Source organism: Megalops cyprinoides, chromosome 7 (genome assembly GCF_013368585.1).
Source record: "Megalops cyprinoides isolate fMegCyp1 chromosome 7, fMegCyp1.pri, whole genome shotgun sequence".
In the NCBI taxonomy this organism is placed as follows: domain Eukaryota; kingdom Metazoa; phylum Chordata; class Actinopteri; order Elopiformes; family Megalopidae; genus Megalops; species Megalops cyprinoides.
This window is the reverse complement of record NC_050589.1, coordinates 10,156,842-10,180,318: the sequence shown is the minus strand read 5'-3', so window position 1 is coordinate 10,180,318 and position 23,477 is coordinate 10,156,842. Positions and strand designations below refer to the sequence as shown.

The 23,477-nt window shown below is 44.7% G+C and overlaps 1 protein-coding gene across 1 annotated transcript in view; it reads left to right on the top strand.

The window, feature by feature from the left end:
* mbd1a (methyl-CpG binding domain protein 1a) overlaps window positions 1-20,319 on the top strand; it is a 30,269-nt gene extending 9,950 nt beyond the window's left edge. Inside the window, exons 2-18 of the mRNA XM_036532730.1 lie at window positions 4,210-5,002; window positions 5,385-5,528; window positions 6,220-6,349; window positions 6,987-7,777; window positions 7,934-8,016; window positions 8,760-8,803; window positions 10,701-10,844; window positions 12,944-13,009; window positions 13,643-13,690; window positions 13,861-13,893; window positions 14,884-14,955; window positions 15,350-15,514; window positions 16,450-16,695; window positions 16,862-16,948; window positions 17,431-17,526; window positions 18,145-18,312; window positions 18,600-20,319. Of these exons, the coding sequence (XP_036388623.1) occupies window positions 4,530-5,002; window positions 5,385-5,528; window positions 6,220-6,349; window positions 6,987-7,777; window positions 7,934-8,016; window positions 8,760-8,803; window positions 10,701-10,844; window positions 12,944-13,009; window positions 13,643-13,690; window positions 13,861-13,893; window positions 14,884-14,955; window positions 15,350-15,514; window positions 16,450-16,695; window positions 16,862-16,948; window positions 17,431-17,526; window positions 18,145-18,312; window positions 18,600-19,073 (3,264 nt within the window). The 5' untranslated portion in view covers window positions 4,210-4,529 and the 3' untranslated portion in view covers window positions 19,074-20,319. The remainder of the gene's footprint in view (window positions 1-4,209; window positions 5,003-5,384; window positions 5,529-6,219; window positions 6,350-6,986; window positions 7,778-7,933; window positions 8,017-8,759; window positions 8,804-10,700; window positions 10,845-12,943; window positions 13,010-13,642; window positions 13,691-13,860; window positions 13,894-14,883; window positions 14,956-15,349; window positions 15,515-16,449; window positions 16,696-16,861; window positions 16,949-17,430; window positions 17,527-18,144; window positions 18,313-18,599) is intronic.
* Window positions 20,320-23,477: the final 3,158 nt, after the last annotated feature.

Sequence of the window (23,477 nt, the reverse complement as noted above, 5' to 3'; positions counted from 1 at the left end):
GAAACTAATGACAATATTGTATCTGGCATGAGACAGCCATGCTGTTCGGTCAGCAAATAGAAGGTGGCAGAACCAAAAAGGAAGACAATAGATACTTATAGGTTTTGAACACTTCACTTAACCATTTCACATCAAGTAAAAATGTCTCTGGAGAATATATTCTTTCATCGCTTAAATTTATGCTGCTACTAATTCTTAACCAGACCACACCCTCGGTGCTTCTATGTAACTTTGAAATAACTTGCCTACAACATCCTGTGTTGGCAATCGGCTGCGATCTCTAAGGCTTTTGTGGTGACTCAGCTCTGGTGCCTAGATTTTGTCTGACTCTGTAGAACAATCAGTTCCGGACTGATATATGTTTAATTTTCCAAGTTTTGTATGTATGTGTGTAAATGACACCCAATATTTGTATGTGTTAGTTTAGCACTAAAATCTGCTATGCACTAAAACTGCATGTGCAGAGCACGTTTTTTGGAGTAAGCATTCCACGAGAGAGAACGTCTTCACGGGGAAATTGTAAATGTGCAGGTTCATAAACGTTAGCTCTACAGAGTTGAAATTTTCTTTGTAGGTGTTCAAAGCTCTAGCTTTTGTGACAGCTGGATGGCTGTGCTTGCAGGCTGAGGATGCTCTGACATGCTTTGGGTTGGTTCAGGACTGGATTTGGGGAAGGGACCGCCCCCACTGTCACACGTAACATGGAAAAAATAACCAAAGTAAATGAAATGATGCAATATCTGGCCATACCAAATGTGTCCCGAGGCTTAATTACAGTGGGTTTTAGATATATTTCATGTACCACAAGTAGGGCTAGTAGCTTTATGATGAATAAATTGCTTCATATTGCTGTATGGATTAATGTTGTAATAGTGTTTCTTGTAAAAATCAAGGGAGGTTAATAACATATTTTGATAAATATGCCTGAAGGTTATTTAGTCATGTCTAAGCTATGTATGTATGAGTCCAGTTCTTATAAACTTGTGTTCTTTGGTTTTATCCAAAATTCAACACACTGCAAGAACAATTATATAACTGCCTTCAATGTAATAACCGGGTTATTTCAATCTTCCTTGAAGGTTGAATAGCAGCAAGCCAGTTGGTATGCAAATGGTAACCATGTAAAATTGTTCTACTCCTGTTCTACAGCACTTACATGCTAAAACCAGTGTGTGCTGTTTGCGTTTATGTATATGTAGTTTGAGAGCCATAGAGCATGTGATTACATTTAGTTCGCCTCAGATTCAGTTTTTTTTATTATTTGCCATCCTGTTAGTATTTCAAAATGGCGTTAGACTAGCGTAATTATGCCGCTGCATTGCAGGTTGAGTTCAGCCCGTGTTGCTCTCGGTCTCTCACTATGCCTTGTCTCGCTCTGCTTACTGCAATATCGTTGCCACGGCAACCATTCAAATACCCCCCCCCCCCCCCCCCCCCCCCCAACCCCCCAACCCCACACCCCCCCTGCTAAATATATGTTCCATCTTCCCCCCACTGTGTTATGTAGCCTTCGTCTCTTACACTCTGGGGCTCGTGAAATTCTCACGATCAGCATCAGCAGGTCTCTGTTGATTGTATGTTCACAGTTTTTTTTTTTTTTTTTAATACAGCGCTGTAGCAGCTATGGACATGGCTGTACCTGTTTTCTGCACTTTACCTTCCCCTGTTGTTGTGAATTGTTCAGTATTCAAACCACTGTAAAAAGCTATAATCACTGAAGATTTTTTAGACCCAATTTATATTTTGAACACGTTGAGGTGAAAGGATGTTTAATTTAGCGGTTAATATTTCAGATTAAACAGAAATATGTGAAATAAATGCCTGTCAGCATGGGTAGCTATAGCATCCTTACCTGTGTGGCTGTCAGCAGCATGGTGGGCTATAAAAAAAATATGTCAGTCCAAACTATTTATAGGGCGGTTCCTTTTCTGGAGAATTCACTCACATTTCATTTTTATTGACTTGGTGCAATTTAAGAATAATATTTGGTAAGAATTCTTTTTGCTTAGATTAAGACCAAGATTGCTAATTCTAAACTAAATACATTTCATTTTAGACAATGGCTATTATTGTGGAAGCCTGTGTCAACATTGTTGTCTATGACCTATGACTTATACATGTTGTATGTGTGTAATGAATTTTTGTTTAATTTATTTTCATTTAATTAATTTTTAAAAAAATAAATAGGGCATCCACTAGCCTGAGCATCAGTAAGTCCTTCTGTTCTTGTGACATGTTTTCATTCTATATTTTCAGATAAATTCTTCCATGGGTTTTAGCCTTGTCCAAGCGCATCCATATCTTTAAACATTCCACCTGAGAAAGCCGAACGAGAAACACATCCAACAAATGAAAAGGCTTCTACAGATGATGGAAGCGTTAGTCTTTTAAGATGGATGTTTTTTTCCATTGTTTTTAGGGGGCTGGGGGTATGTGCAGTAGCTATCAGAGCTGTTCATGCACATACTAGTGTGGCACACTGTAAATTAGGACATCGTTACCTGTTTCTTTCACCGCCCTGTCTGTGTAAGCACTGTCACTTTGATAAATACCTTAGCGCAGCCACTCTTGCCAGGTGGATAGATGGTGGGCTTTGTGTGGAAAATTGTATAGAAAAATATCAGGCGTGCTTCCAGCCGTGTTTCCAGTTCCCCTTTTCCAAGGACAGGTGTATTTACTGCCTCGAAAATGTTGCTTTTCCGCGTTTTCTTCTTCACCTCTCTCATGGTAGCATTAGTAATGGACAAATTGGTAGGCGTTGAGAGTTAAGGTTGTGGTTTTTGTGGGTTTTTTTTTTTTTTTTGGATTGAAGAAATTAGGGAAGTATTATTTTTGCTGAGTGTACATCAAGTCACCGAAATTAACATATTTTGAAGGAATCGAAAAAAAAATGGAACATAATGCATTCTGTTAAAAAAAGAGAAGTACTGATGCATGAATCAATCAGATATAGTGATGAAAACACACTGGGACAAAATTATTCCTGTACAAACGCTGTTTAAATAATTACTTGTGCGAAGTGAGCGTTCGGCTTGAAAGAATTCTGGGTCACGTCCAGCGTGTAATATTATACTCAGTCGAGTACTATAGCATATAATAAGTGGGGGGCGGGGGTGGGGGGGGGGGACTTTGAATACAGTGAATCTCACTGATTAAATTTTAATGGCTGAATTCAGTAAATACTGAGCCTGTATTTTTTGAAAGGTATGCATTTTGGCCTGGGTGACAGCAGGCATGGCAGTAAAATGAAAGATGCTCTCCACAGATGTAGACCTCAGTTGCATCATTTTGGTTGATCTCAAGACTACAGAAGGCAGTGACATATCTTTGATATTTCCACGGGTTTTTACTGACTAAGATTTTAAAAGGCAGAGAGACAGCACCTTGAAGGACGAAGTTCTGTTGAATGATTTTGAAATGACTATATAGGAATACTGTACATTCAAATAGATTTTTCCATGGCTGTAATTTATCTAAGGACAATTCTCAGTTAAATAAGAGAAAGACTTCAAAACTTTCAGAGATACTTGTAATAACTGTCTGCTGCACTTACTTAGTTTTATTACAAAGTAAAATGTACCATGGAGTTTAGCTTCAGTGCCCCCTAGATGTAATGACAATTTCTTATAAATACAAACATGTACCGTTACCAACAAATTAAGTTTACTTCACCTTCCTGACTTTTAAGAGTTAAGTCACATTAATTAAATTAAGAATCCCCAGTCTTGCTTAAGTGCTGTATGTCCTATGACACCCGCTGACAATCCTGCTGCTTGCACTTTTACCTGACTAGCAGGGGTCACTATGTACCTATGAGGTGAATTCAGGCTGACCTACCCTTCCCTGTATCCCTGGTGGAATGAGACAATTGGTCATCGTTGTCTGTTGACATGGATGGGATTGGAACGCAGGCCGTAGCGCTCACTCTTGTGCTTGAGGCAGCAAACACTTTTACTGGTTGAGCCACTCAGGAGCCCCCATTCATTACACTCTGAAGTAAATGTGTGATAATGCATGATTTGCAGTTATCCTAGTTATGTTAAGTGGTACATTCTCCTTTTAGATATCCTTTTTAGTTTTGCACTGAAGCACATGAATTTACAGTATATCTTCTTGCCAGAGCTACCATTTTCTGTTCAGAATGAGTTTTATTTTATTGTGCTTGTATGCAACTGGTTTGGGTAACTTGAGAAATGTCTCTCCCATTAGGTTGGACATACTTCAGTGAAGATTTTGAAGAAAGAAAAGAAACAAGTGGCCTAAGATGTAACACTCCGCAACAGCTGTAACTTAAAGTGGAACAAATGTTACAATAAATATTTCAGTTAAATGCCAGCTACATGTCAGTGGCCCTGTGTGATTAAACAGAAAACGGAGACACTGGTGTGGGGCGGTAGGGGGGAACAAAAGGAACTTAGTCATCTGACAGAATCCTTTTTGCAAGAGTGGAAGGAAGAGCTTAGAGATTGAGGGTGTATGAGTGTGCCCAAGGCCACGGAGGCCGCAAAGGCAGAAACAGGAATCTGGAAATGAATGAGGGACTGCCAGATCCCCTCATCCCAAAAAGTGGGCCAGGAGAGGAGGGCATGGGGGGAGGAGCTCTGAAGACAGACGGGCTGGTGAGCAAAGCAATGGCGGTAGGGGAAGACGCCTCTGGAGTCGTGGACGATGCAGCAAAGCGGAACGCTGGGCGGTCTGTACACCTGGACGGCCAGGTGCCCCACGGAGACGCCGAGTGTCACACGCAGGATGGGAGCGGAGGGGCAGAGGGTGCGGTCGGCGGCCCAGTGAAGGCCCCCGGAGACTGGCTGGAGCCCCTGGAGACTGACACGGCGGACAAGGACTGTGCCCAGTTTGCTGTAGACCCGCTATCTCAGGGGTCAAAGGTCAACGGGAGTGGAAAGCCAAAGGGCAAGACCAAGCCCAAGAAGAGCCTGGGTAGAGAGACTGAGAAGAACGGTGGTGACAGAATCATCACTAAGACGCTCGGCAATGACCATCTGTATGTAAAACTTCTGCTTGTTTTCTTTAGTTAATTGTTTCAGCAGATCTACTGTTTGCTAAGCAGCCTGGCATCCACAATCGTGGTGTACTCTTTTTATCTGAAAGGGCAGACATCAATAACTGACTTACGGTTCACTCTAAGTCATCCTTACTGCCTGAAATATCTACAGGCTTTTTCTTGAAAAACATGATTTGGGTATCAAGGTTTTGTGACACTAAAAGCTGACAGAATCTCATATATTGCCATGTAGGGATGCTACCAGGAGTGTCTATCAGGAGTTTTTCCCAGTGTCTTTGAGATCTGCTCTCAGAGAAAAAGAGTATGTCATGGAATGTGAAATATAAATTGGGATATATGTCGTCGTGTTTGTGCATGCCAGGTCTATGGTCAAGCGAAAGAGACAGCAGGTGGAGAAGATGGAGAACTGGTTGGACTGGCCTGTTTTGGGAGAAGGCTGGAAGCGCAAGGAGGTCTACCGCCGCTCGGGGTTCAGACTGGGAAAGACGGACACCTACTACCTGAGGTACTCCGCCCCCACGGGCCAAAAAGGGGCCGGCCGTGGTGCTCAACCTCTCAATATCTCAAAGCAAATTGGTGGAGGGAAGTTATTGATGGAAGAGTCATTAAAGGAGAATGAGAACTTTCTTCTCTTACATTCTGCTTTCTTACCTTCTAATGCCATTTTATTGTAGCCCTGGAGCACATATGCAGTTATTTCATTATTCCAGAGGTTTGTGAATGGAGCCCTATTTTTGAAAGCAGCTTCATGACAGTGTGGTTCGTGGACAGTGATAAAGGTTAGGTTAATGGGTGGGAGGGGCTAAATGTGGCAGCCAATGAATGCTTGCTGGCCTTTGTCAGAATCAGGATGCAGACATGTATATGGGAGCCAGTGGGACACGCAGCCTAATGCATTTACAGTGGAACCCTGTTCTCCTCTGTCTGTCTTGCCCAGTGTGGTTTGCCTTCATCTGCATGGGTGTGGCATATTTGCAAATTTTTTTAGAGAGGGCTTGGGAAGCAGTGCTTGTGGAATGGAGGTGTCTGTGCTTGAAAGTGTCTGGTTTCTGTATTCAGATGATATGAGGAGCATTCACCCATGTTTGTGTGCCCGTGACATCATCAATCGCAGTGGTGGTGTTTATAAGTAGACGGTCCCAGGTGATGAAATGAGGCACTCTCACGTGCTCACACTGGCACACTCTTCTGTGCAGTCCTGCAGGTGGCCGTGCCAGAAGTCGGATCGAGCTGATCAGACTCCTGGCTGGGACGGTTGACATCACCAACTTTGACTTCAAGTCGGGAAGGTTCCTGGACGATGACTCAGTCAAGGGGACGAAGAAGGTAAAGATCTTTTAGGCACTCTGCAGGGGCAGCCATCAGTGCTTTTATGATGCAGATCCAGTCCAAGCTAAACCCCAAAACATGTCCGAGTCCGATAGGTCTTGAAAAGTTCTGACTGGGTGGAGCATCACTTGCGTAGTTGAATTTCAAATGGAAATAAATAATTTATGTGTGGTCACATTTTGTCAGTGAATCATCTCAAGTAAACACAGTATGACTTTTGAATTTTCCAAAATGGTCTCCCCCAAATGAAAACAAATCTGACCATTTCATTGTTTAGAAAGTACTCTTTTTCCTAAATAGGACCTACCAACTGACATTGCATTATGTAGCGTTACATTTGTTTTTAGACAGTAGAAGTTGCAGAGTGTTTCTCAGTCTCAGTTTCTAGACTGAATGAATGAGTATTTTACACCCTTTTGTCTTTTTTGTTATTTAAAGCTCTGACTTGCCTGCACATCTTGATTTCCACTACATACAGAGTTGATGTCACAAAGTAAAATGCCTTTTTACGTCTTGCTGCAAATCATTTTCAGTATTTCCATGGCACGTAATTCACAGAATATATATTCTAATTTCTCATTACAGTCTCATTTTTTTCTTCTTAAACTTGGTTTCTTGAATGTTTTCCATTTAGTCGACATTTCAGCCTCCAAAGGCCGAGAATGCAGCCTCCACAGAAGATGGCACTACTTCAGAGCGGAGCGTTTCCTCCTGGAAACCTGGCACCCCAGAGCGAACTAAAACCCCCCAAAACCAGTCCGTCACCCCTCAGAGACCGTCCCTCACACCCCCTCAGGCCAGCGCAGCAACCCCCCCTTGCTCCCCGAACTCCTTCTCCTCCCCCCCTCGTCTGGTGAGGGCCTCCCCCCTCACTGTCATCACGCCGCCCCGCCCGGTGAGTGGCGCCCCCCCTCTCCCGCTGGCAGAGTTCTCCCCTCAGAGACTGAGCAAGACGAGCAAGGCAGGCAAGGCCAGCGCAGCAACCCCCCCTCGCTCCCCGAACTCCTTCTCCTCCTCCCCTCGTCTGGTGAGGGCCTCCCCCCTCACTGTCATCACGCCGCCCCACCCGGTGACCGGCGTCCCCCCTCTCCCGCTGGCAGAGTTCTCCTCTCAGAGGCTGAGCAAGACGAGCACCCCCAGCAGGGAGCCCCACTGTCCCCCAGCTATTCTCTCCGAGCTGTCCCCGGCATGGCTGGACTCCGCCCTCGCCCCCTTAAGCCCCACCTCCAGCCCTGAGAGAGACTCGGACGTTGACACGACCCCCGAGGGCCTAGGGGCCATCACGTCCTCCCCCAATCTCCATCCGCCTGTAGAGAAGCCCTCTCTCAGCCCTGCGGCAGTGTCCCACCCCCTGGACCCCAGCTCCACCCCCAAGGCAAAGGCTCCGCCCCTGAACTATGCAGGAGGATCAGAAACAATTGTCTAGTGAGTAGCAAAATAAACAGGACTGTGTGATTCTGGCTCATCTCAATTCTCGTGTGAGTTGTCTGATGTGCTTTGTTCTCAGGAGTGTGGACAGGAAATTGCACACACTGTTCCATCTGGTTTTTAACAGTAATTTTTTTCTTTTCCTTGTCTCAGTGGCTGTTCCAACTGTGGATGCTCTTATCCAGGCATGGTGTTCAGGAGACTCGACCAGACAACCTTATGTCCCAAGTGCAAGCGTATGTTAAAAATAACCGATTTTACAACAGATTTTACTTGTTGTTACATGAATGCATAAACACACTGGCAGACAGGGTCAACCACACCAGTTCACTTACTACTGTTATCTTTAAGAAAATGGATTGTGTCACAAATCATAGAGTAGCACACTTACAAACAGCCATTGTTAAAAAATGGAAGCGCTACAGCTGACAGTGTTGACATCAGAGTAGAGCATAGCACTCTTAGAAAAGGTCATATGATGTGGTAATATTAGGTACCTACCTAGCTACCTAGTTGGCATGCCAAGGTAATTTCACATGATCGGACTTTAATTACATGACATATATTTGCTAGCTAACTAGGTAAGTGTCAATTTGAACTACTGTGGGTATGTGTAACAAGTTACCTGTTTACTTTTTACACTTTTATGTTCCCTTAAAACATGAAGCCTTTACATAAAAATGTGTGATGACTTTACATGTTCATTGCAGTATGATATAACAGTATAAAAACAATGAACCTTGAAAGGTGAGCCCAGCCAAAAAAAAACCCTGCTTAAATTAGTTTCATCTTTAAGCCCAATGTGCACTGCACTGAGTTTGAATTGAGCCCCAATTCTGACAGTTAATCAGAGAGAGCGAGTTAGTTTAAAGAGGCCTAAAATGGTGTATCAGTAAGGAGGCAAGACACACTGTCCTCCAAGTGGTCTGAGATCGGTGTGCCCTAAGGTAGTGGTGCGTTGTTTATTCTGTTTGTTTAGCTGAAAAGAAGATGGAAGGTCACCGAAGTATTGTCTTCAGAAAGGTAAGGCTGACTGTGACTGGCCTGACCCATCTCCACCCACCCACCCTACCCCACCTGCACCCACCTGCCTTACACTACCTGCCCTCTTCTCCCTGCATGCGTGTGCTTCTCTCCTCTCCTTGCTGTTTTCATTCACATCTTTGTTGTGCTTGGACGGAGCTCTTTATTGTGTGGATTTTTTTTTTGTGGTCGTTCTGCCTGTGCTACATGTGTTGTGACGAAATGATGTATGGTGGATGGTGAACTATGTACCTTGCTTCTTCTGTAGATGTGTTCAGACAGGCAGTGTGTTGCTTTATCTGTTCTGTTTACGGTGATGCAGTAAAACGGTGTGGATGCTGATACTGTTCAATTGTAAGGGTTTTTTTCGTTGTTTTCGTCGTTATTTCTCATCTTTGTTGATGTGCTGAATTATAATTGTTTGCTGTGTATGTGTGTATTACTCCTCGACATCTGTGAGCCTGTCTGTCCTGCTACCCAAGTTTGCTGGCTCCTTTTCAGGGTTGGGTAGCCATAGCTCCTGTGTCTGTTGGGTTTTAAGGACTGGTCTGGGGTTCCCACTGTCTGGTTTTAAGGACTTAGTCTGAGAAACTGGATTCAGTAAATTTCAGCTGGGAATCAAGACTCCCCAGAGTCAAGAATCTATTTTTCACCTTAAACAGAACCTGGCTCGGATGGCCAGCAGTGCTGTGGCTTGGATTTGCACAGTTGAGGATTTGGTATCCACCTCCTGTGGATCCTCTGACTGGATCATGAAGATCTCACACACAAACCCCACCCCATCCCCTGGGTCCAGGAGAGCTGTGCTGCCCAGCCCTGTGATGGGCGGTCTGTCTCTCTGCTGCGGTGCTGTGCTGTATGTGGGCCAGGGGGTGGGGAGGGCTGGGGGAGGACAAAAACAAGGTCATGTGTATAGAAGGGGAAGGGAAGGGGAGCGTCTGAGCACTGCTGTGACCGGTGAACAGGGCCAAATCACAAGGGAAACCCTCACTGTAACAGAAAAGGCTCAGTTTGCCAATGCTAGCAGGGTCTGGTCAGTGCAGAACTTCAGCGTTACACCTAGAGACTCACAGTTGTGTGAGATTTTTAATTTAACCGCACATTTCAACCAGAGTAATGGCGATGGCCGCCTTGATTCGGTCTCGGTGGTCTGCTCAGCAGTGGCAACTTGGAATGTTTAGACAAAAAAAAGAATTCGTGAAGGTACAGAAGGACAGCGTACACTCGTGAAGTTCATCAGTTGTTTTTCTGAAAGAATTATCTGTTTAAACAGTATTACACAAGATGATGTTTCAATGCATAGTCTGACAAATAACATGAAGGATGATGTACTTACTATAATTAAGGCTGCAGTTTTGTCACAGAGGTCACAGATCCCACCAAAAATATGTCCATGAAATCCTACAGTCAAAGTTCCAAGTGCAGGCAGTCCTTTATGAACAGGTTAAATTATAAAAAAAATTATGAAGTCAGTTTGTTGAAGTCAAAATTGATTGTACCATTATTGTAGTGTAGTAAAGAATGTCAGTATTATTTAAAATGTGTGAATAAACGTTACATTTCAAAAACCTTTGTATTAATGTTAAAGGAAAGGCACTGAGTGTCTGTATTTCGCCGAGTGATTGCTTATTGCCTCTCTGATCCTGACTGTGACATTTGTATAATCATACCCCTGAGCTGATCTGTGCTGCAGAGAAAAGGAGTGGAGATGAAGAAGGGAGTGAAAGAGGGAAGATGGGAGAGATCAGATGGAGGGAGAGAGTGCTGTAGGGACAGACAGACGGAGCGGGGGAAGGCAGGAGGCCTGGCAACCGTGGCACTCTGGACCAGGGTGGGGGTGGGGGCAGGGGCGGGGAGGGTACCCATGTGGTGACCGGGGACTGCCCGTCTCTTTCAGTGGTTGCCCTGTGGGCAGTGCCGGGCGTGCCAGGTCACAGAGGACTGTGGCGTCTGCGCCAGTTGCCGGCACGGCCTCTTTAACCCCGCCTCCCTGAAGCCCGTCCGCTGCCGGAGACGCAAGTGCCTCTGCCCCATCCGCAAGGTACCGGCAAATGGAGAGCGAGCGTCCCCCTCCAAAATCAGTTACCCCCCTCCCCAGTGTTTGTGACATCATCACCCAGTCGCCATTCTGTGGGTTACTTAGTGACTGAGTGAATTACGTACACATTCAGCATAGATTTTTAGCAAGTAATCCAAAGCAAAAAATCATAGCAATGCATCTTCAGTCTTATTCTAGCTTTGTTTTACTATCTTTGCAAGGAGACCAGGGTCAGCTTGCTATTCCAGTGAGGGACAAAGCTATGACAGTGTTAAGGTCAGTGAAGGGTGTTCACCTGTGTTCAGACCTAGGATTTACATCAGGTCTTTTTGGAAGCTGAAAGTTCAAAAGGGATGGGGTCAAAGGTGACTGTTGTGCAATTGATCTCACCCAGAGTGGTGCTGAGTTGTGCTGAGCCATGGGGAAAGTCACAGTGGACTGCCATGTGTTGTAGGCAGGTTTATAAAAGACAGTGGCTTTAAAGTGCAGTGGCAGCATGAGCTGAAATAACACTGTAACGATTTACACAGTGATGCTCACGGTGATTTTTATACATGAAACATCAGCCATTGTCCTTTAAAGGAAGGCAGGAAGAACTATCCCAGCGCTCCTGTTCTGTAACTAAGACTAGTCGTAATGAATTCGGAGTAAATGCCAAAGTAGGAAATTCGTGAAGCAAACACACGCCGACAGAGAAAAAGAGACAATGCCAGTTGTGTGAACTATGACAGGGACTTGGCTGATTGCCCCATGTGTCAGACCAGGTCAAGAACACAATTTATTTGTGTACGTTTCAATTATATAGTTTGACTGCAACAAAAGTATTACTGAATCTTCATTAACTTTATTAGCGGAAACAAGGTGAAGGCTGGAGTATAACTCAGTGCAAAGAGAAGAATGCAGATGGTTGGACCAGCATCTCAGTATAAAGCAGCTCAAAGCAGGACCAGTAGGTACAAGGTAGATAGGCAGATTGTCACTGCAGTTCTTTTTCAGCTCCTTCATCTGGTTTCTAGTGTTTTCAATTAGTTGCCAAGCCTGACAGAATCACACCTTTAGTTGCTGTAGAAACATGACAGATTTAGCAAGAAGAGGAGTTGAGAGACAGCTGGAGAGGGAACTTTCAGGAAGCCTTTACAGTCACAGCCCTGTAAAAGCAACCATTCCCTTGCCCTGCTCTTTAAGGGCCACTAGTCTGTTTTTATGAAGAAAATCTGTTCAAAATAATTCTTTTGAAATGACTTGAATAGAAATTAATATGAATATATAAACTGAATATAATCATTTTAACTTCAAAGTAAAAGTCAGTGCTTCTTAGAAGATTGGTAGAAATGCGCTGCAGCAGAACCTGAAGGTGTTAATTGATGTATAATTTTAGAATGTATGAATGTTATATAATTGTTAATCGATGTACAATTTTAAAACGTGTAAATGTTGCATAATATTACACATGTACTCGCGTATTTGAGACTCTTTTGACACCTCTGTTTTGACAGTGCTGTGCCTTTCTGCCGCTGAGCAGTGCTATGTCACACAGGAAGTTTGTATTTTCAGATATGCATTTCACAAATGCACCACTCTCAGTAAAGTGCAGCACAGTCGTTAATTACAAGTGTCTCCCCGAAAGGGCTTAGATTTTTTTCGCACAAATAAAGCCCGTAACAAAGTGAGCTGTGTTGTGCTGAAATAGACTAAGCCGCAGTTAATTAATGTTGAGACATAAACGCCAGCTTTTCTTCAGGTATCTCTGTGAATCCACCACCACAGCTTCACTAAATCTGTTCTTTATCCCACTTTTCCTCTGTTCTGTCACATGCATGTGCGAATGACACACACCTTGGCATGTTGGGACCCCATCAGTCCAACGTCACATGCAACACTAACTCTCACTATCTCTTTCTGTCTGGGACTGCTTTCTTGTTAATAATCTTCACACTAACATCACCCCCCACCACCCCCCCCCCCCCCCCCCCCCACCACCATCCTCCACAAAATGCTGTTGTTTCTTTGAAATGCAGTTGAATGAATGTGTCCGGTTGTGATGATGAGAGCGTGTTAAGGGGCGTGTTAAGGTTGAACATTGAGTGCTGGGTTCTCTCAAGGTGGGCCATGGACAGTGGGTGCTTGGAAGAGCGTCGGAGGAGAAGGAGGCTCCCAGAACTCCATCGGTAAGAACCACGGACCATTGCTTCGTTCCATCGCCTGTTACAAACAAAGCAAAGGTTTCCCACCTGGACCGTGCATGAAGGCCCACCTTGTGTCACTGCAGGCTGCCGCCTGTGTGTTTAGCTGTGTAGAAAAGCAATGTTTTTGCCCCCTTTTTCCATCCCCCTTATTTACCACTGTTGCGCATTTGCTCTGAGAACAGCAAAATGAAGGTGCAAATGCAGTATAATGTACATGCAGTAAATCCACAATGGAGCAGGTTAACAGTACCGTGAGAAATTGCACCCAAACAGTGAGAGACGAAGTACAACAAATCATCAGTATAACTTTTAACCAACTTTAAAAAGACATTAAACTAAGTGACATCCAGTAAATATGACTGAAAGAAGGTGTCTTACAGGGCAAATCATACATTTAGTGTCCCCTTCCAGAGAAGTCTGTCACTTACATTTACAAGTTAAACTGTCAGTAGTTTTCTCTCTCAGCTCGTCATTGGTGAAGCATGTACTTTGTGATTTTCTTTACTGTCTGTGTGGAGTTAACACCCCAATATTTATTCATCTGTGGTTTGTAATGCTGTTTTGTAACCAGACAAAGTAACATTCTGTGAACTTGTGCTCTTTTTTTTTTTTTAGAAAAAAATGAATAAAATATCAAAGTTTGGAAGAAAGCTTAAAGTGACGGTGAGTTTGAAAGTTTTTGGATTTGCACCTCAAAAAGGGCCACGAAGCAGTAACTTTATTGTAATAACACTACAGTTGAGAAACATTCCTACTTCGCCCTGATACTTCAGCAACTGAGGCAAAAGAAAAAGGTCCTGAGTTGAAAGTAAATGCATTTTTGTTGGTTGCAGAAATTAAAGAGGCAAATTGCTAAAGATCTCATGGTGAGTGTGGCAGCCAGCTTTTCCCTCTTGTGTGTTGGTGGCTGTATAATGTGTAATGTGTAATGTGTAATGTGTCGTGCTGGTGTAGAGGAAGCTAATGGCCGTGCACGCAAATCCCATTAATGAAACATGCATAGTCAGGTGTACCGGACTACCATTTCATTTCCACATCACGTGTTGTTGACCGGCACACAGCACAACATCATCCATCGCATTCTTACTCCCTCTCTCTCTTACTCTCTCACCCCCCCCCCCGTCACTCCTTCTTTTGCTCCCTCTCACTTGCTCTCCTTCTCACATTCCCTCTCTCGTACCCTTTCTTGCTTTCCCTCTCTTTCCTCACTTTCCCCGAGAAATTTGGAAAATCGGTGCCGTGCTGCCCCCCAGCCTCACTGCATGACTCCCTGCACTGCAGTGATGTGTAAACAGCCCCTATCCCTGTGCCTGAAAGCAATGGTAAATGCACAGTCTGGCTGTTGCAGTCGGAGCTGAGTGAAATTACGGTCAGCGTAGTTAAACCACTATGCAGCACCTCCTGCCGCCCTGCTTCTCCATTTAAACAGTGTGTACAGGGATAACATTGTGGTCCAGGCAACAGTAGTGAAGCCTGATATTTGCCCTTGTTCCTCATTCCATTGAAATTCCCTTTGGCTTGTAATCTGGCCCTTTTTTTCACCCACTCCTCCCCTAGCTAGAGTACGGTTATAGGCATTTTAGATGAGAGGGCAAGAAACAGACATGGTCACTCTGCTAGTTTATTTTTGAAGGTTCCAGTCAGTAAGAATCTCAGCCGTACAGTTCAGGTCATCGCAGTGCTTCCTTGTGCAGTATTCAGTCATGCACCCTTGCTGTAATAACAAGGAGTGGTGCAGATATTGCTCGATTGAAATGTTTTGTTTGTGATTGCGCCCAGTCCCTGCTTGTGCATGTTGATTGTAGAGACAGCAGCGTGTAAACGCTGGGTGTGAAAGGTCTGTTTCCTCTCTACAGCCATACGCCGATCCTCAGTACAGCGATCCCGAGGACTTCCTGCCGTACTATGACGATGACGACATGGAGTGGGTGAGTGACAGCCCAAGCAGCACTTTGTGGTGCAGTTTAGATTTATGGCATGTGTGTGTGTGGCTTTGCAAGCCTGCATGTATGCATTTCTATGAACCAATAAAACTGGTGGGTGAGTTGTGCTCGTAATGTCATTTTGTTGAATGGATGGGAAGGAGAATGAATGGTGAAAATACAGAATTTTCTCTATGGGTGGAGGCTTGAACACATGTTTATTGATTTAACTGTATTCCCTTTTGCCCCCACCCCCTTCACTGTACTTGTTTCACCATATCCCTTTCCATCTTCCTATCCTGACCCTGCTCTCCATACATACATAAACCTACACATACACACGTGTGCACTCACACACACACACACACACGCATGCGCGCGCACGCGCTCCCCCTCTCAGGGCGAGCCTAAGAAGCGCAGCCGGCGTGCGTGCTGGAAATGCGACGCCTGCTTGCGCACGACGGACTGCGGCAAATGCGACTTCTGCATGGACAAGCCCAAATTCGGAGGCCGCAACAAGAAGAGACAGAAGTGCCGTCTGCGCCAGTGTAAGAGCCATGCCATGGTGAGCACCTCGGGGGTCACCTGCAGCTCCCGCGGGGGTGGGTCGGGGGGGGTGCCAGGGTCGTTTAAAACTCACTCTCAGAGGAGAAGAGTTCATCGACAAATGTATGAACACAGTCACCTCTCACTCTGTGTAGAATATGTCGGCTGTGCTGTGCAGCTCTCGTTGCAAAAGGCCAGCGTAAGAACGTGTAACAGAAGGGTGTCCGATGCAGAGACTCACAGCTGCCATTCAGAGGGAGGAAATTCATGAAATGTGTTTGGACCAGCATTTCAGCATAAAGAAGGTCAATTGATAATACATGCCAAAACAAAAATTCATTGACAAAAAAGGAGAAGAACAATGGTAAAAAAACCTAATAACATGGATTTCCAGAAAAAAAAAATGCTTAAAACAAACATACTCCCATTTCCTGTTGGAGTGTCTTCAAGTTCAGTAACTGATTTTTCATGTCACCGGCCAATAGGAATATCCAATGCAAAAAAAAAAAAAAAAAAAAACCACCCTACAAGGCTTGTCAGCAATGGCACACTGGGTGGAAGAAACAATCAGTTACACAGTGTGTAGCTAACCAGCTCTCTTCCGATGGAAAAGACAGTAGGAGGAAGACTTCATACAGGTGGAGGGACAGTTTGACTGGCGAAGTGTCTGTACAGCTGTATGGAATGCTCCCTTATAACAATGATTTTTAAAAGCTCTCAAGCTTTAAATGGCAAATCATTCACACTCCATTTGTATTTTATAAAAACCGCCCTGACTGCATAACACACTTCCCAAGCTAGCATTCATTAGTGCATCTTACTTACTTTTAAATGTACTTGACACTGATTCATCCACAAAGGTTTCTTGGGCCATGAGGTGTACCGTACCTGTTCGGATGGTGCAGAATTCAAAGGTACTTACTCTAACCGTGTGGGTATGGCTGTGTTGGACAGAGGCACCTGCTGCCCTTCCAGATGGGCAGGTCTAAGAGCCGGCAGAGATCTCCCCGGCACAGGTACACCTATGGCAAGGTGAACCGGAGACCCAGGCCGTCCTGGGAAGACATGGAGCTGACCGACGATGAGGACGAGGAAGGCTACATTGGCACACTGAGGCCAGGACTTTATCACGTGGAAAACAAGGACGAGGAGGAGGACCAAGTGGATATTGACACAGATTCCAGAGCCGAGATGTCACAGGTAAATGACCTGACTGTGTGGCAGTTGCATAGTTTGAAAACAAAAAGCCCTGAAATGAGGTTTTAAAGAAAAAGAGTCTTCAGAGAAGACAGTACAAAGAACACACACAAAAACACTGTGAAAAGTAGGTAGCGTTGGACTTATCAGCCCAACTCTTTTCCTGTAGGTGAACTCTGTCCTGAACTGTGACAGTAGCAATGCCAGACTGGCCTCTGAGGAGCTCTACGTCAGAACGTACCCGTTCACTCTGCAGGTCAGGAAAAGCTGTGACTGGCCAGAGACGGGAGAGAAACTCAACTCCTGTTTCATAAGCATGACCTGGCTGTAGATTTGAGACGCATGCTGTGGAAATGAGCAATGTAGCGGTTGTGGCTGGAATCATGTTTCTGTGTTGTGTTGAATCACGTCTGTATGTTATGTTGATTTGTCTGTCTGAATTGTGTTGAATCGTGTGTTTGTGTTGTATTGAATCGTGTCACTGTGTTGTGTTGAATTGTGTCTCTGTTGCATTGTGTGTTGTGAAGACGAACATGTAGGAGACTGCTAGCATTAAAAATCTAGCAGTGGCACAAGACAGCTGTACTATGGGAATCGTGTGTCTTTCCTACCACCCAGCTTTTGCCTGTTTTTGTAATTGTTCATCAAAAATATTGTGGCACGTTTGTTACCATCCACTGCTCCGGATTTTTTCCACTCCTAGCTGCTGACCTGTCCTGTCGTGTTCTCCCTCTCCAGGACAGCTTCCAGACAGACAGCAGCAACCTAAAGATCATTAACATGCCCGTTTTCCCTGTTAGCCTCCACAACGCCGGCCAGCTGCCTTCTCCTCCAGTGAGTGACCACCTCAGTGCTCTCCTTCTCCATCATTTCTGTCACTTTCCCTTCATTGGCCTTGTCCTGTTTGGAGAGGCATTCTGCTCCCCTAAGCCGAGCAGATGGCAGCTCCGTACCCTTCAGGTCATATTGCCCCCCCCCCCCCCCCCCCCCGGTCCCTTTTTTCAACATCCTTCACCTTGGATTTGTGCTCTTGTTAGTTAACCTTCGATTACCCAACTCCCCAGAATTGCCTCAGTAAATATTCAGCTGTATAAATGGATAACAGGTAGAAATTCTAACATGTGATACGTTACAGTATCATCATTTAGCAGACACTCCTATCCAGAGCAAATTACATAGGTTACAATTTTTAAATGTGATCCATTTATACAGCTGGATATTTATAGTTCAGCCAATTCTAGGTTAAGTACCTTGCCTAAAGGAACAGCAGCAGTGCTCCAGTGGGGAATCAAACCAGCAATCCTTCAGTTATAAGCCCTGCTCCTTACTACTATGCTACACTGCCACTCAGATATGTCACTCTGGATAAGAGGTCTGCAAAATGACAGTAATGTAATGTAATGTGAAATTCAAATTCCTGGCGTGTGATTGGCTCTCTCCCGTGGTTACCAGGACACAGAAGCTCTGTACCACCAGGCGCAGCTGTCAGAGAGGTATGGAGTCATGCCCGAGCTGCTGAGCAAAGCTGGGAAGGAGGACGCCCCGCTGGTGCTGGGAGACGATGTGGAGATCGTGGAGGTGGACACCGGGGAGCCGGAGGAGCGGGACGTTACTCCTGTGGTGAGTCTGTCCACTGGAGAAAGGGAGACTGGAGGTAGGGAGATGGGTTAGGGAGATACAGGGCTGGAGGTAGGGAGACTGAAGTTAGAGAAATACAGGGCTGGAGACAGTGAGACAGAAGTTAGGAAGATATGAAGCTGGAAAAATGCTAGCTTGGAGCTAAGGAGCTAACAGTTCAGCCCTGCCTCGTGTCACGTGTCATCCAGGGTCGCTGTCTAGACGAGGGAGGGGTTAGTTTTGATTACGTTCCCTCCTGACCCCGGGCTCTATGTGTGTTTACTTGGCAGATCACTCAGATTTTCAGCCTGGCGGACAGCAGCCCAGCAGGGGGCGACGCAGACCAGGACCTGATGCGTCTCCTGGCATCTCTGCGGCGGACGGTGCTGCCGGCGCACTGGGTGGGGCTGATGGTGGAGGGCCCGCGGCTGCACCTGCTGCAGTGCTCCAAGCTGTCCACCATGGCCGACACCGTGGTGCAGATCGAGCCCGGCTTCTTCTACCAGATCTGCGTGCAGGACCAGCCGCTGCTGCTCACCCACCCGCTGTACGAGGAGCACCCGCCGCGGCTGGCCGACGTGGAGCAGGTGGCCGCGCTGCTGCTGGACCTGGAGCAGCACAGCGTGTGCCAGGGCTACCCGCCCGCCGCGCCGCCGGCCAACCGCGAGCCCGTGCTGTACGTGCGGGCCGCCGCCTGCAGCCTGCTGGTGCCGCAGTCCCAGGAGCGCTGCGACAAGTGTGACATCACGCAACTGGTGCTGTGAGGGGGCGGCGCCGGGGGAAACCGCACGTCATCGTTGGACATCGCGTTTAGCGTTTCCCCGCAGGCCTTTAGAGGGGAGTTTCCTTGCGCTTGTCAGAACCACCTGAGAGCAGGTGGTTCACTTCCACGTCCAAATAAGGAGCTGTGAAATCAATGAGGCAGAGATTTAAGTGCCCTGTGACCCCCCCCTCCCCCAGGGGGTCAGAAGCCGTCCGTGTCACCTCTCCTAAATCCTCTCATGGTGCTGTGTTGGTGCAGATGGAACCGTGTTTAAAGTTGACCCAGGATGAAAATGGCTTCCGAGATAGCTGACAGTTGACAGTGACGGACTGCTGCTGTTGTTTTTGTTTTTTATTTGTGTTTTTTATGAAGCCTCTCCCCTGAGAGAGGTGACCAGACCAACCTGACTACCTCACAGTGTGTGCGCATTTGCCATGCTGTTCCCGTTACTAGTCCTTCAGTGTTTGGTCATGGCCTCCTGGTTCCATTTCTCGGTCATCGTGATGGGGAGGAGTGGAGGTGTGCTGGTAACGGTGGGAACAGTTGGCACATCACAGGGCCTTGGAAGAGCAGTAGCCTTGTACTCTACACTAAGTAGGAAAACAGGAGAACAACCTTGAACTTTCTCCAACTACTTATTCCCTACTTTTTACCAATGTTAAAATAAAAATATGACCTAATAGCACATGCCATAGATACTTTTATTATTCCAGAGTAGTATTGTCGTTGACCTCATGCTTAATTGCGTAGCTAGCTAGCTAAGTTCTTCGGTGCCGTGACTCAAATCCGTTTAAAATTGATTGTTTTTATGTCGATCAAAAGAGTGTGGCGGCATCGCTGCAATTCCTAATTTCAGTAGGCACTAGTTAAGAATAGCATTTGCTTACTTCCTTTAGATAAGCTTGTTTTGTCTCCCTTTTCCCCCAAAAGGCACAGAGAGAGAGGGAGAGAGAGAGAAAAATCCGCTCTCCTTTGAAGTGAACTGATATGCCGTGAAATGTCACTGTCCACATGTGGAACCAGTGTTGCATGGCAAAGCGTTTTGCCTTTTCAAACTTGGCTTCCCAATTCTTTGCTCCAATTGGAAAGCTAGCTAGCTACATTTTCCTCAGTGTTGAGCATACAAGTGTTAATCATTACAGCACCTTCCTCAGCAGACATTGCAAGCATTGTCAACACACTTTTTTTTTGCTCGTTTATGTTCACCCTGTGGGTACCAACAGGATAACCTTTCCCAGAATAATTGAGAGTTTGGAGTTTGTATTCTTCTGGTCTGGAGGGATGATTTTTTTTTATTCATTTAACTTACGCCTGAGAGAAACAGGTAATTTCACACCAGAATGAGTTTGTGTCCTTGTTCAAGTAAATAACACTTGAGGTAAGGGAGGTAACACAAAGAGGCAGGGATCCTCTTTGCTGTTGGAGCAAGCAGGGTTTGTGGAAGCACATGAATGATGTGTCAGAAAGCAGAGGGATGGAGGTCTTGTGCCAGTCCCCTGCTGTGATCCACTGTCAGCAGCAAAACATGCTCTTCAGTGCCCTGCTTTTTCCTTGGAAACGGGCAGTATTCTCCAAAGGTTTTAAAGGATTTAACTGACCTGAGAAGGTGAGAAGGATGGTTAAAGAGGCGGAGCCTAACAAAACCTTGTGTTTCTTTCATGTGTGACTACTACATAAATATGGTACCATTTTATTCTTTTCCTAAAAACGTATCCAAAGGTGTTTTTCTCAAACCAATTGTAGTAAGTATTTTTCAATATTGTGCACAATTATGCTCGTGTAAATATCAATCAAGGGGACTCTGTTTATTTAAAAAAGGAATTATATTTACACACTGGATAAAGTCATTGCTACACATTTGTCATAAAGAGATCAGATTATGAAATTAGATTATGAGACAATGGTGACTGAATTTTAAATGCAGTACCAGTTCACGTTTTTTCAGTTGTTCTGATTTGGGGCAGTTGTGTAGAGAACTTTCCTTTTCGTCTCTAGTTTTCAGACTTCCTTTTTGATTTCCATTTTTGGTATTTCTCCTCATTTTGCTTTGAGGCTGGCTGTGTTTTTAATGTACATGTATTGGAATCACTAAATGATCATTTTGAGAATGTCTGACTTTAAAAGAAGTCTTTGATTTATGTATCTGCTAAAATTTTAATTTTATACTTAAGTACTAAGTGTCAGTGGACGGCAAAGCAGATGTCTGCTGTTGATGAGAATGCTATCAGCTACCTCTGAATTCTAGAATCCTGCTGTTCTACTGCCCTTTTGTTAAAGCTCTGGGTAATGGTTATTTTTTCTAATTATATTAAAACATGTTTCAAAAAATAAGAAATGGACTTTTCCTTTGGTAGGCCGTACTGTTTCCCAAATGATCAATTGACATACAAAAGACGCAAAGTAGACAAAAAGCAGTTGACAGATTACATTGAATTACTACTATAATGGCTACTACATTACTATATTACTAAATGACTACTATATTTTCTTGCTAAATGGATATGGTGGTCTTTCAAAAGAGTATAGTAGCCTACATGAAATACTGACCATAAGTACAAGCCTTAGTTTTCCATCTTTCATAATTATAGTGTGGGGACGTTGGTCGCCAAAAAGATTTGGCAACAACCACATGAGGACATACAAATTTAGAATTTTTTTGAAACATGAAAAGGTACAAAATTTTACAACAGGCTTTTCACAGCATTTAAAAGTATCAGTATATACAATTGATAAAATCACCACATAAAATGTTTTTCACTGTATAGTTTAAAAGTTTAACTACAATCTTTTGTTCAACTCAAAGAAGTGTTTTGGCTAGTATAAAATGCCACTGCACAACACATGTGCTCTGACATTAAGATTTATCTCAGCATAGAAATCAAGGCAGATTACAGAATGACAACACTGCAGTGGTGTGGCAGGAACATTCACACGTGTAAATATATAGTAGACCAACAACACATCAAGGAGGAGCATCATCAAACTTTTACTGCGATTTGTTGTGGAAGCAACAAATCACAATCAAAGACCAGAGCTGAGACGGAGGGATGCCATCCCAGGCTCAGACTGAGATCACTGTTATCTGGCTCCGGTTTGGGGATGTTGGCTTCCACTGCATTTTATTTTTGTGTGTGATGGGATTGCTGGGATCGATATCAATCACGGGCATCGGATGCCCTCTTTTCTCCCACATCTAGAAGTCATTTTCTTCAGGTAACACCCAATCAAGAAATGCTGTTGAGTCTCAGCTTTAACAAAATTAAAAAAGCAAGTCTGCATTTGCGGTGAAGGTTTCATGCATGACTGTTTTCTTATTACATGTAGTTTGGCGCCTGGTCCACAAGAGGTCCCTCAAAGTCCTCTCCCTGGAAGGTCAGTTTTGAACATTCCACAAATATCCTTTTTTGGAATCCTTGCATTGTAAAACAGGTATTGGCAACTTTGATGCAGAAACCAAGATAGTAGAGCTGTGAAATTGTGGCCACACTCAGTAGGGTCATTCTCTTGTGGAAATACAAAACATTAAATACACAACAGCATTTTGGTTAAAAAGGTATATAAATAAAATACACTTAAAACAATTTATATGTGTACTGGATAGAAAGGAACCAACATCCAAATCAAAAGTTATATTTATTAAATGATTTTACAGACACCAATGAAAATGTTATAATGTTGATGTTTAAGCCGGTAGTCATCATGGCTGTGAAGAAATGGTTATCTCTTGTTTCTTCCATGTAGCAAAGAAAAACAGATTTGCATTCCAATATAATCTCTTATGAGAACGTATTTACCATACGCTCATATCATAAGCGTATTTGTCAGTGTCAGAAAAAAAACAAAGAAAGGATCAAATACTGTACATAAGCAGCAAAGCCTGGCTTCTGTGGAGGAGTATGAATCCTATTGGCCAGTGCTGGTGAGGTGGGCGGGGGTTTAAATGCAGAGCAGATGTGAGGAGCTGCAGGTTGAGGAGAGCAGGTCTGCTGATGTCACAGGCCAGGGTCAGCTTCATCATGATGTCATAATATACTACTGCATGGGTGTTGCTGAGAGCCCGCCCTTTGAGGACAGGGGTTTGCATCTTTGGCTCACCTATGAAACATGGCACGGTTATTTTGCCTGATTTCTTTGCTGGTGGAGGCTGTGAGTGTTGTGGCAGGCTTTGCTCGGAGACACCTGCAGTCCACTCGGGCTCGCCCCACTGAAAACGGAGAGAGAGTGGCCATTCAGCACATGGGTGTGCAGCAGTGAGTAAATGGGGTCCCAGCTGAAAGGGCTGCTTTGTCTCAACAAGGAGAGGAAGAAGGAGTCTGAAAAGAGGCCTTTCATGCACCCTGCTCAATCACCTTATTACAGAACAAGTGCACTGCCTCATCCGGGCCCAGAAACAGGATCTCACTGA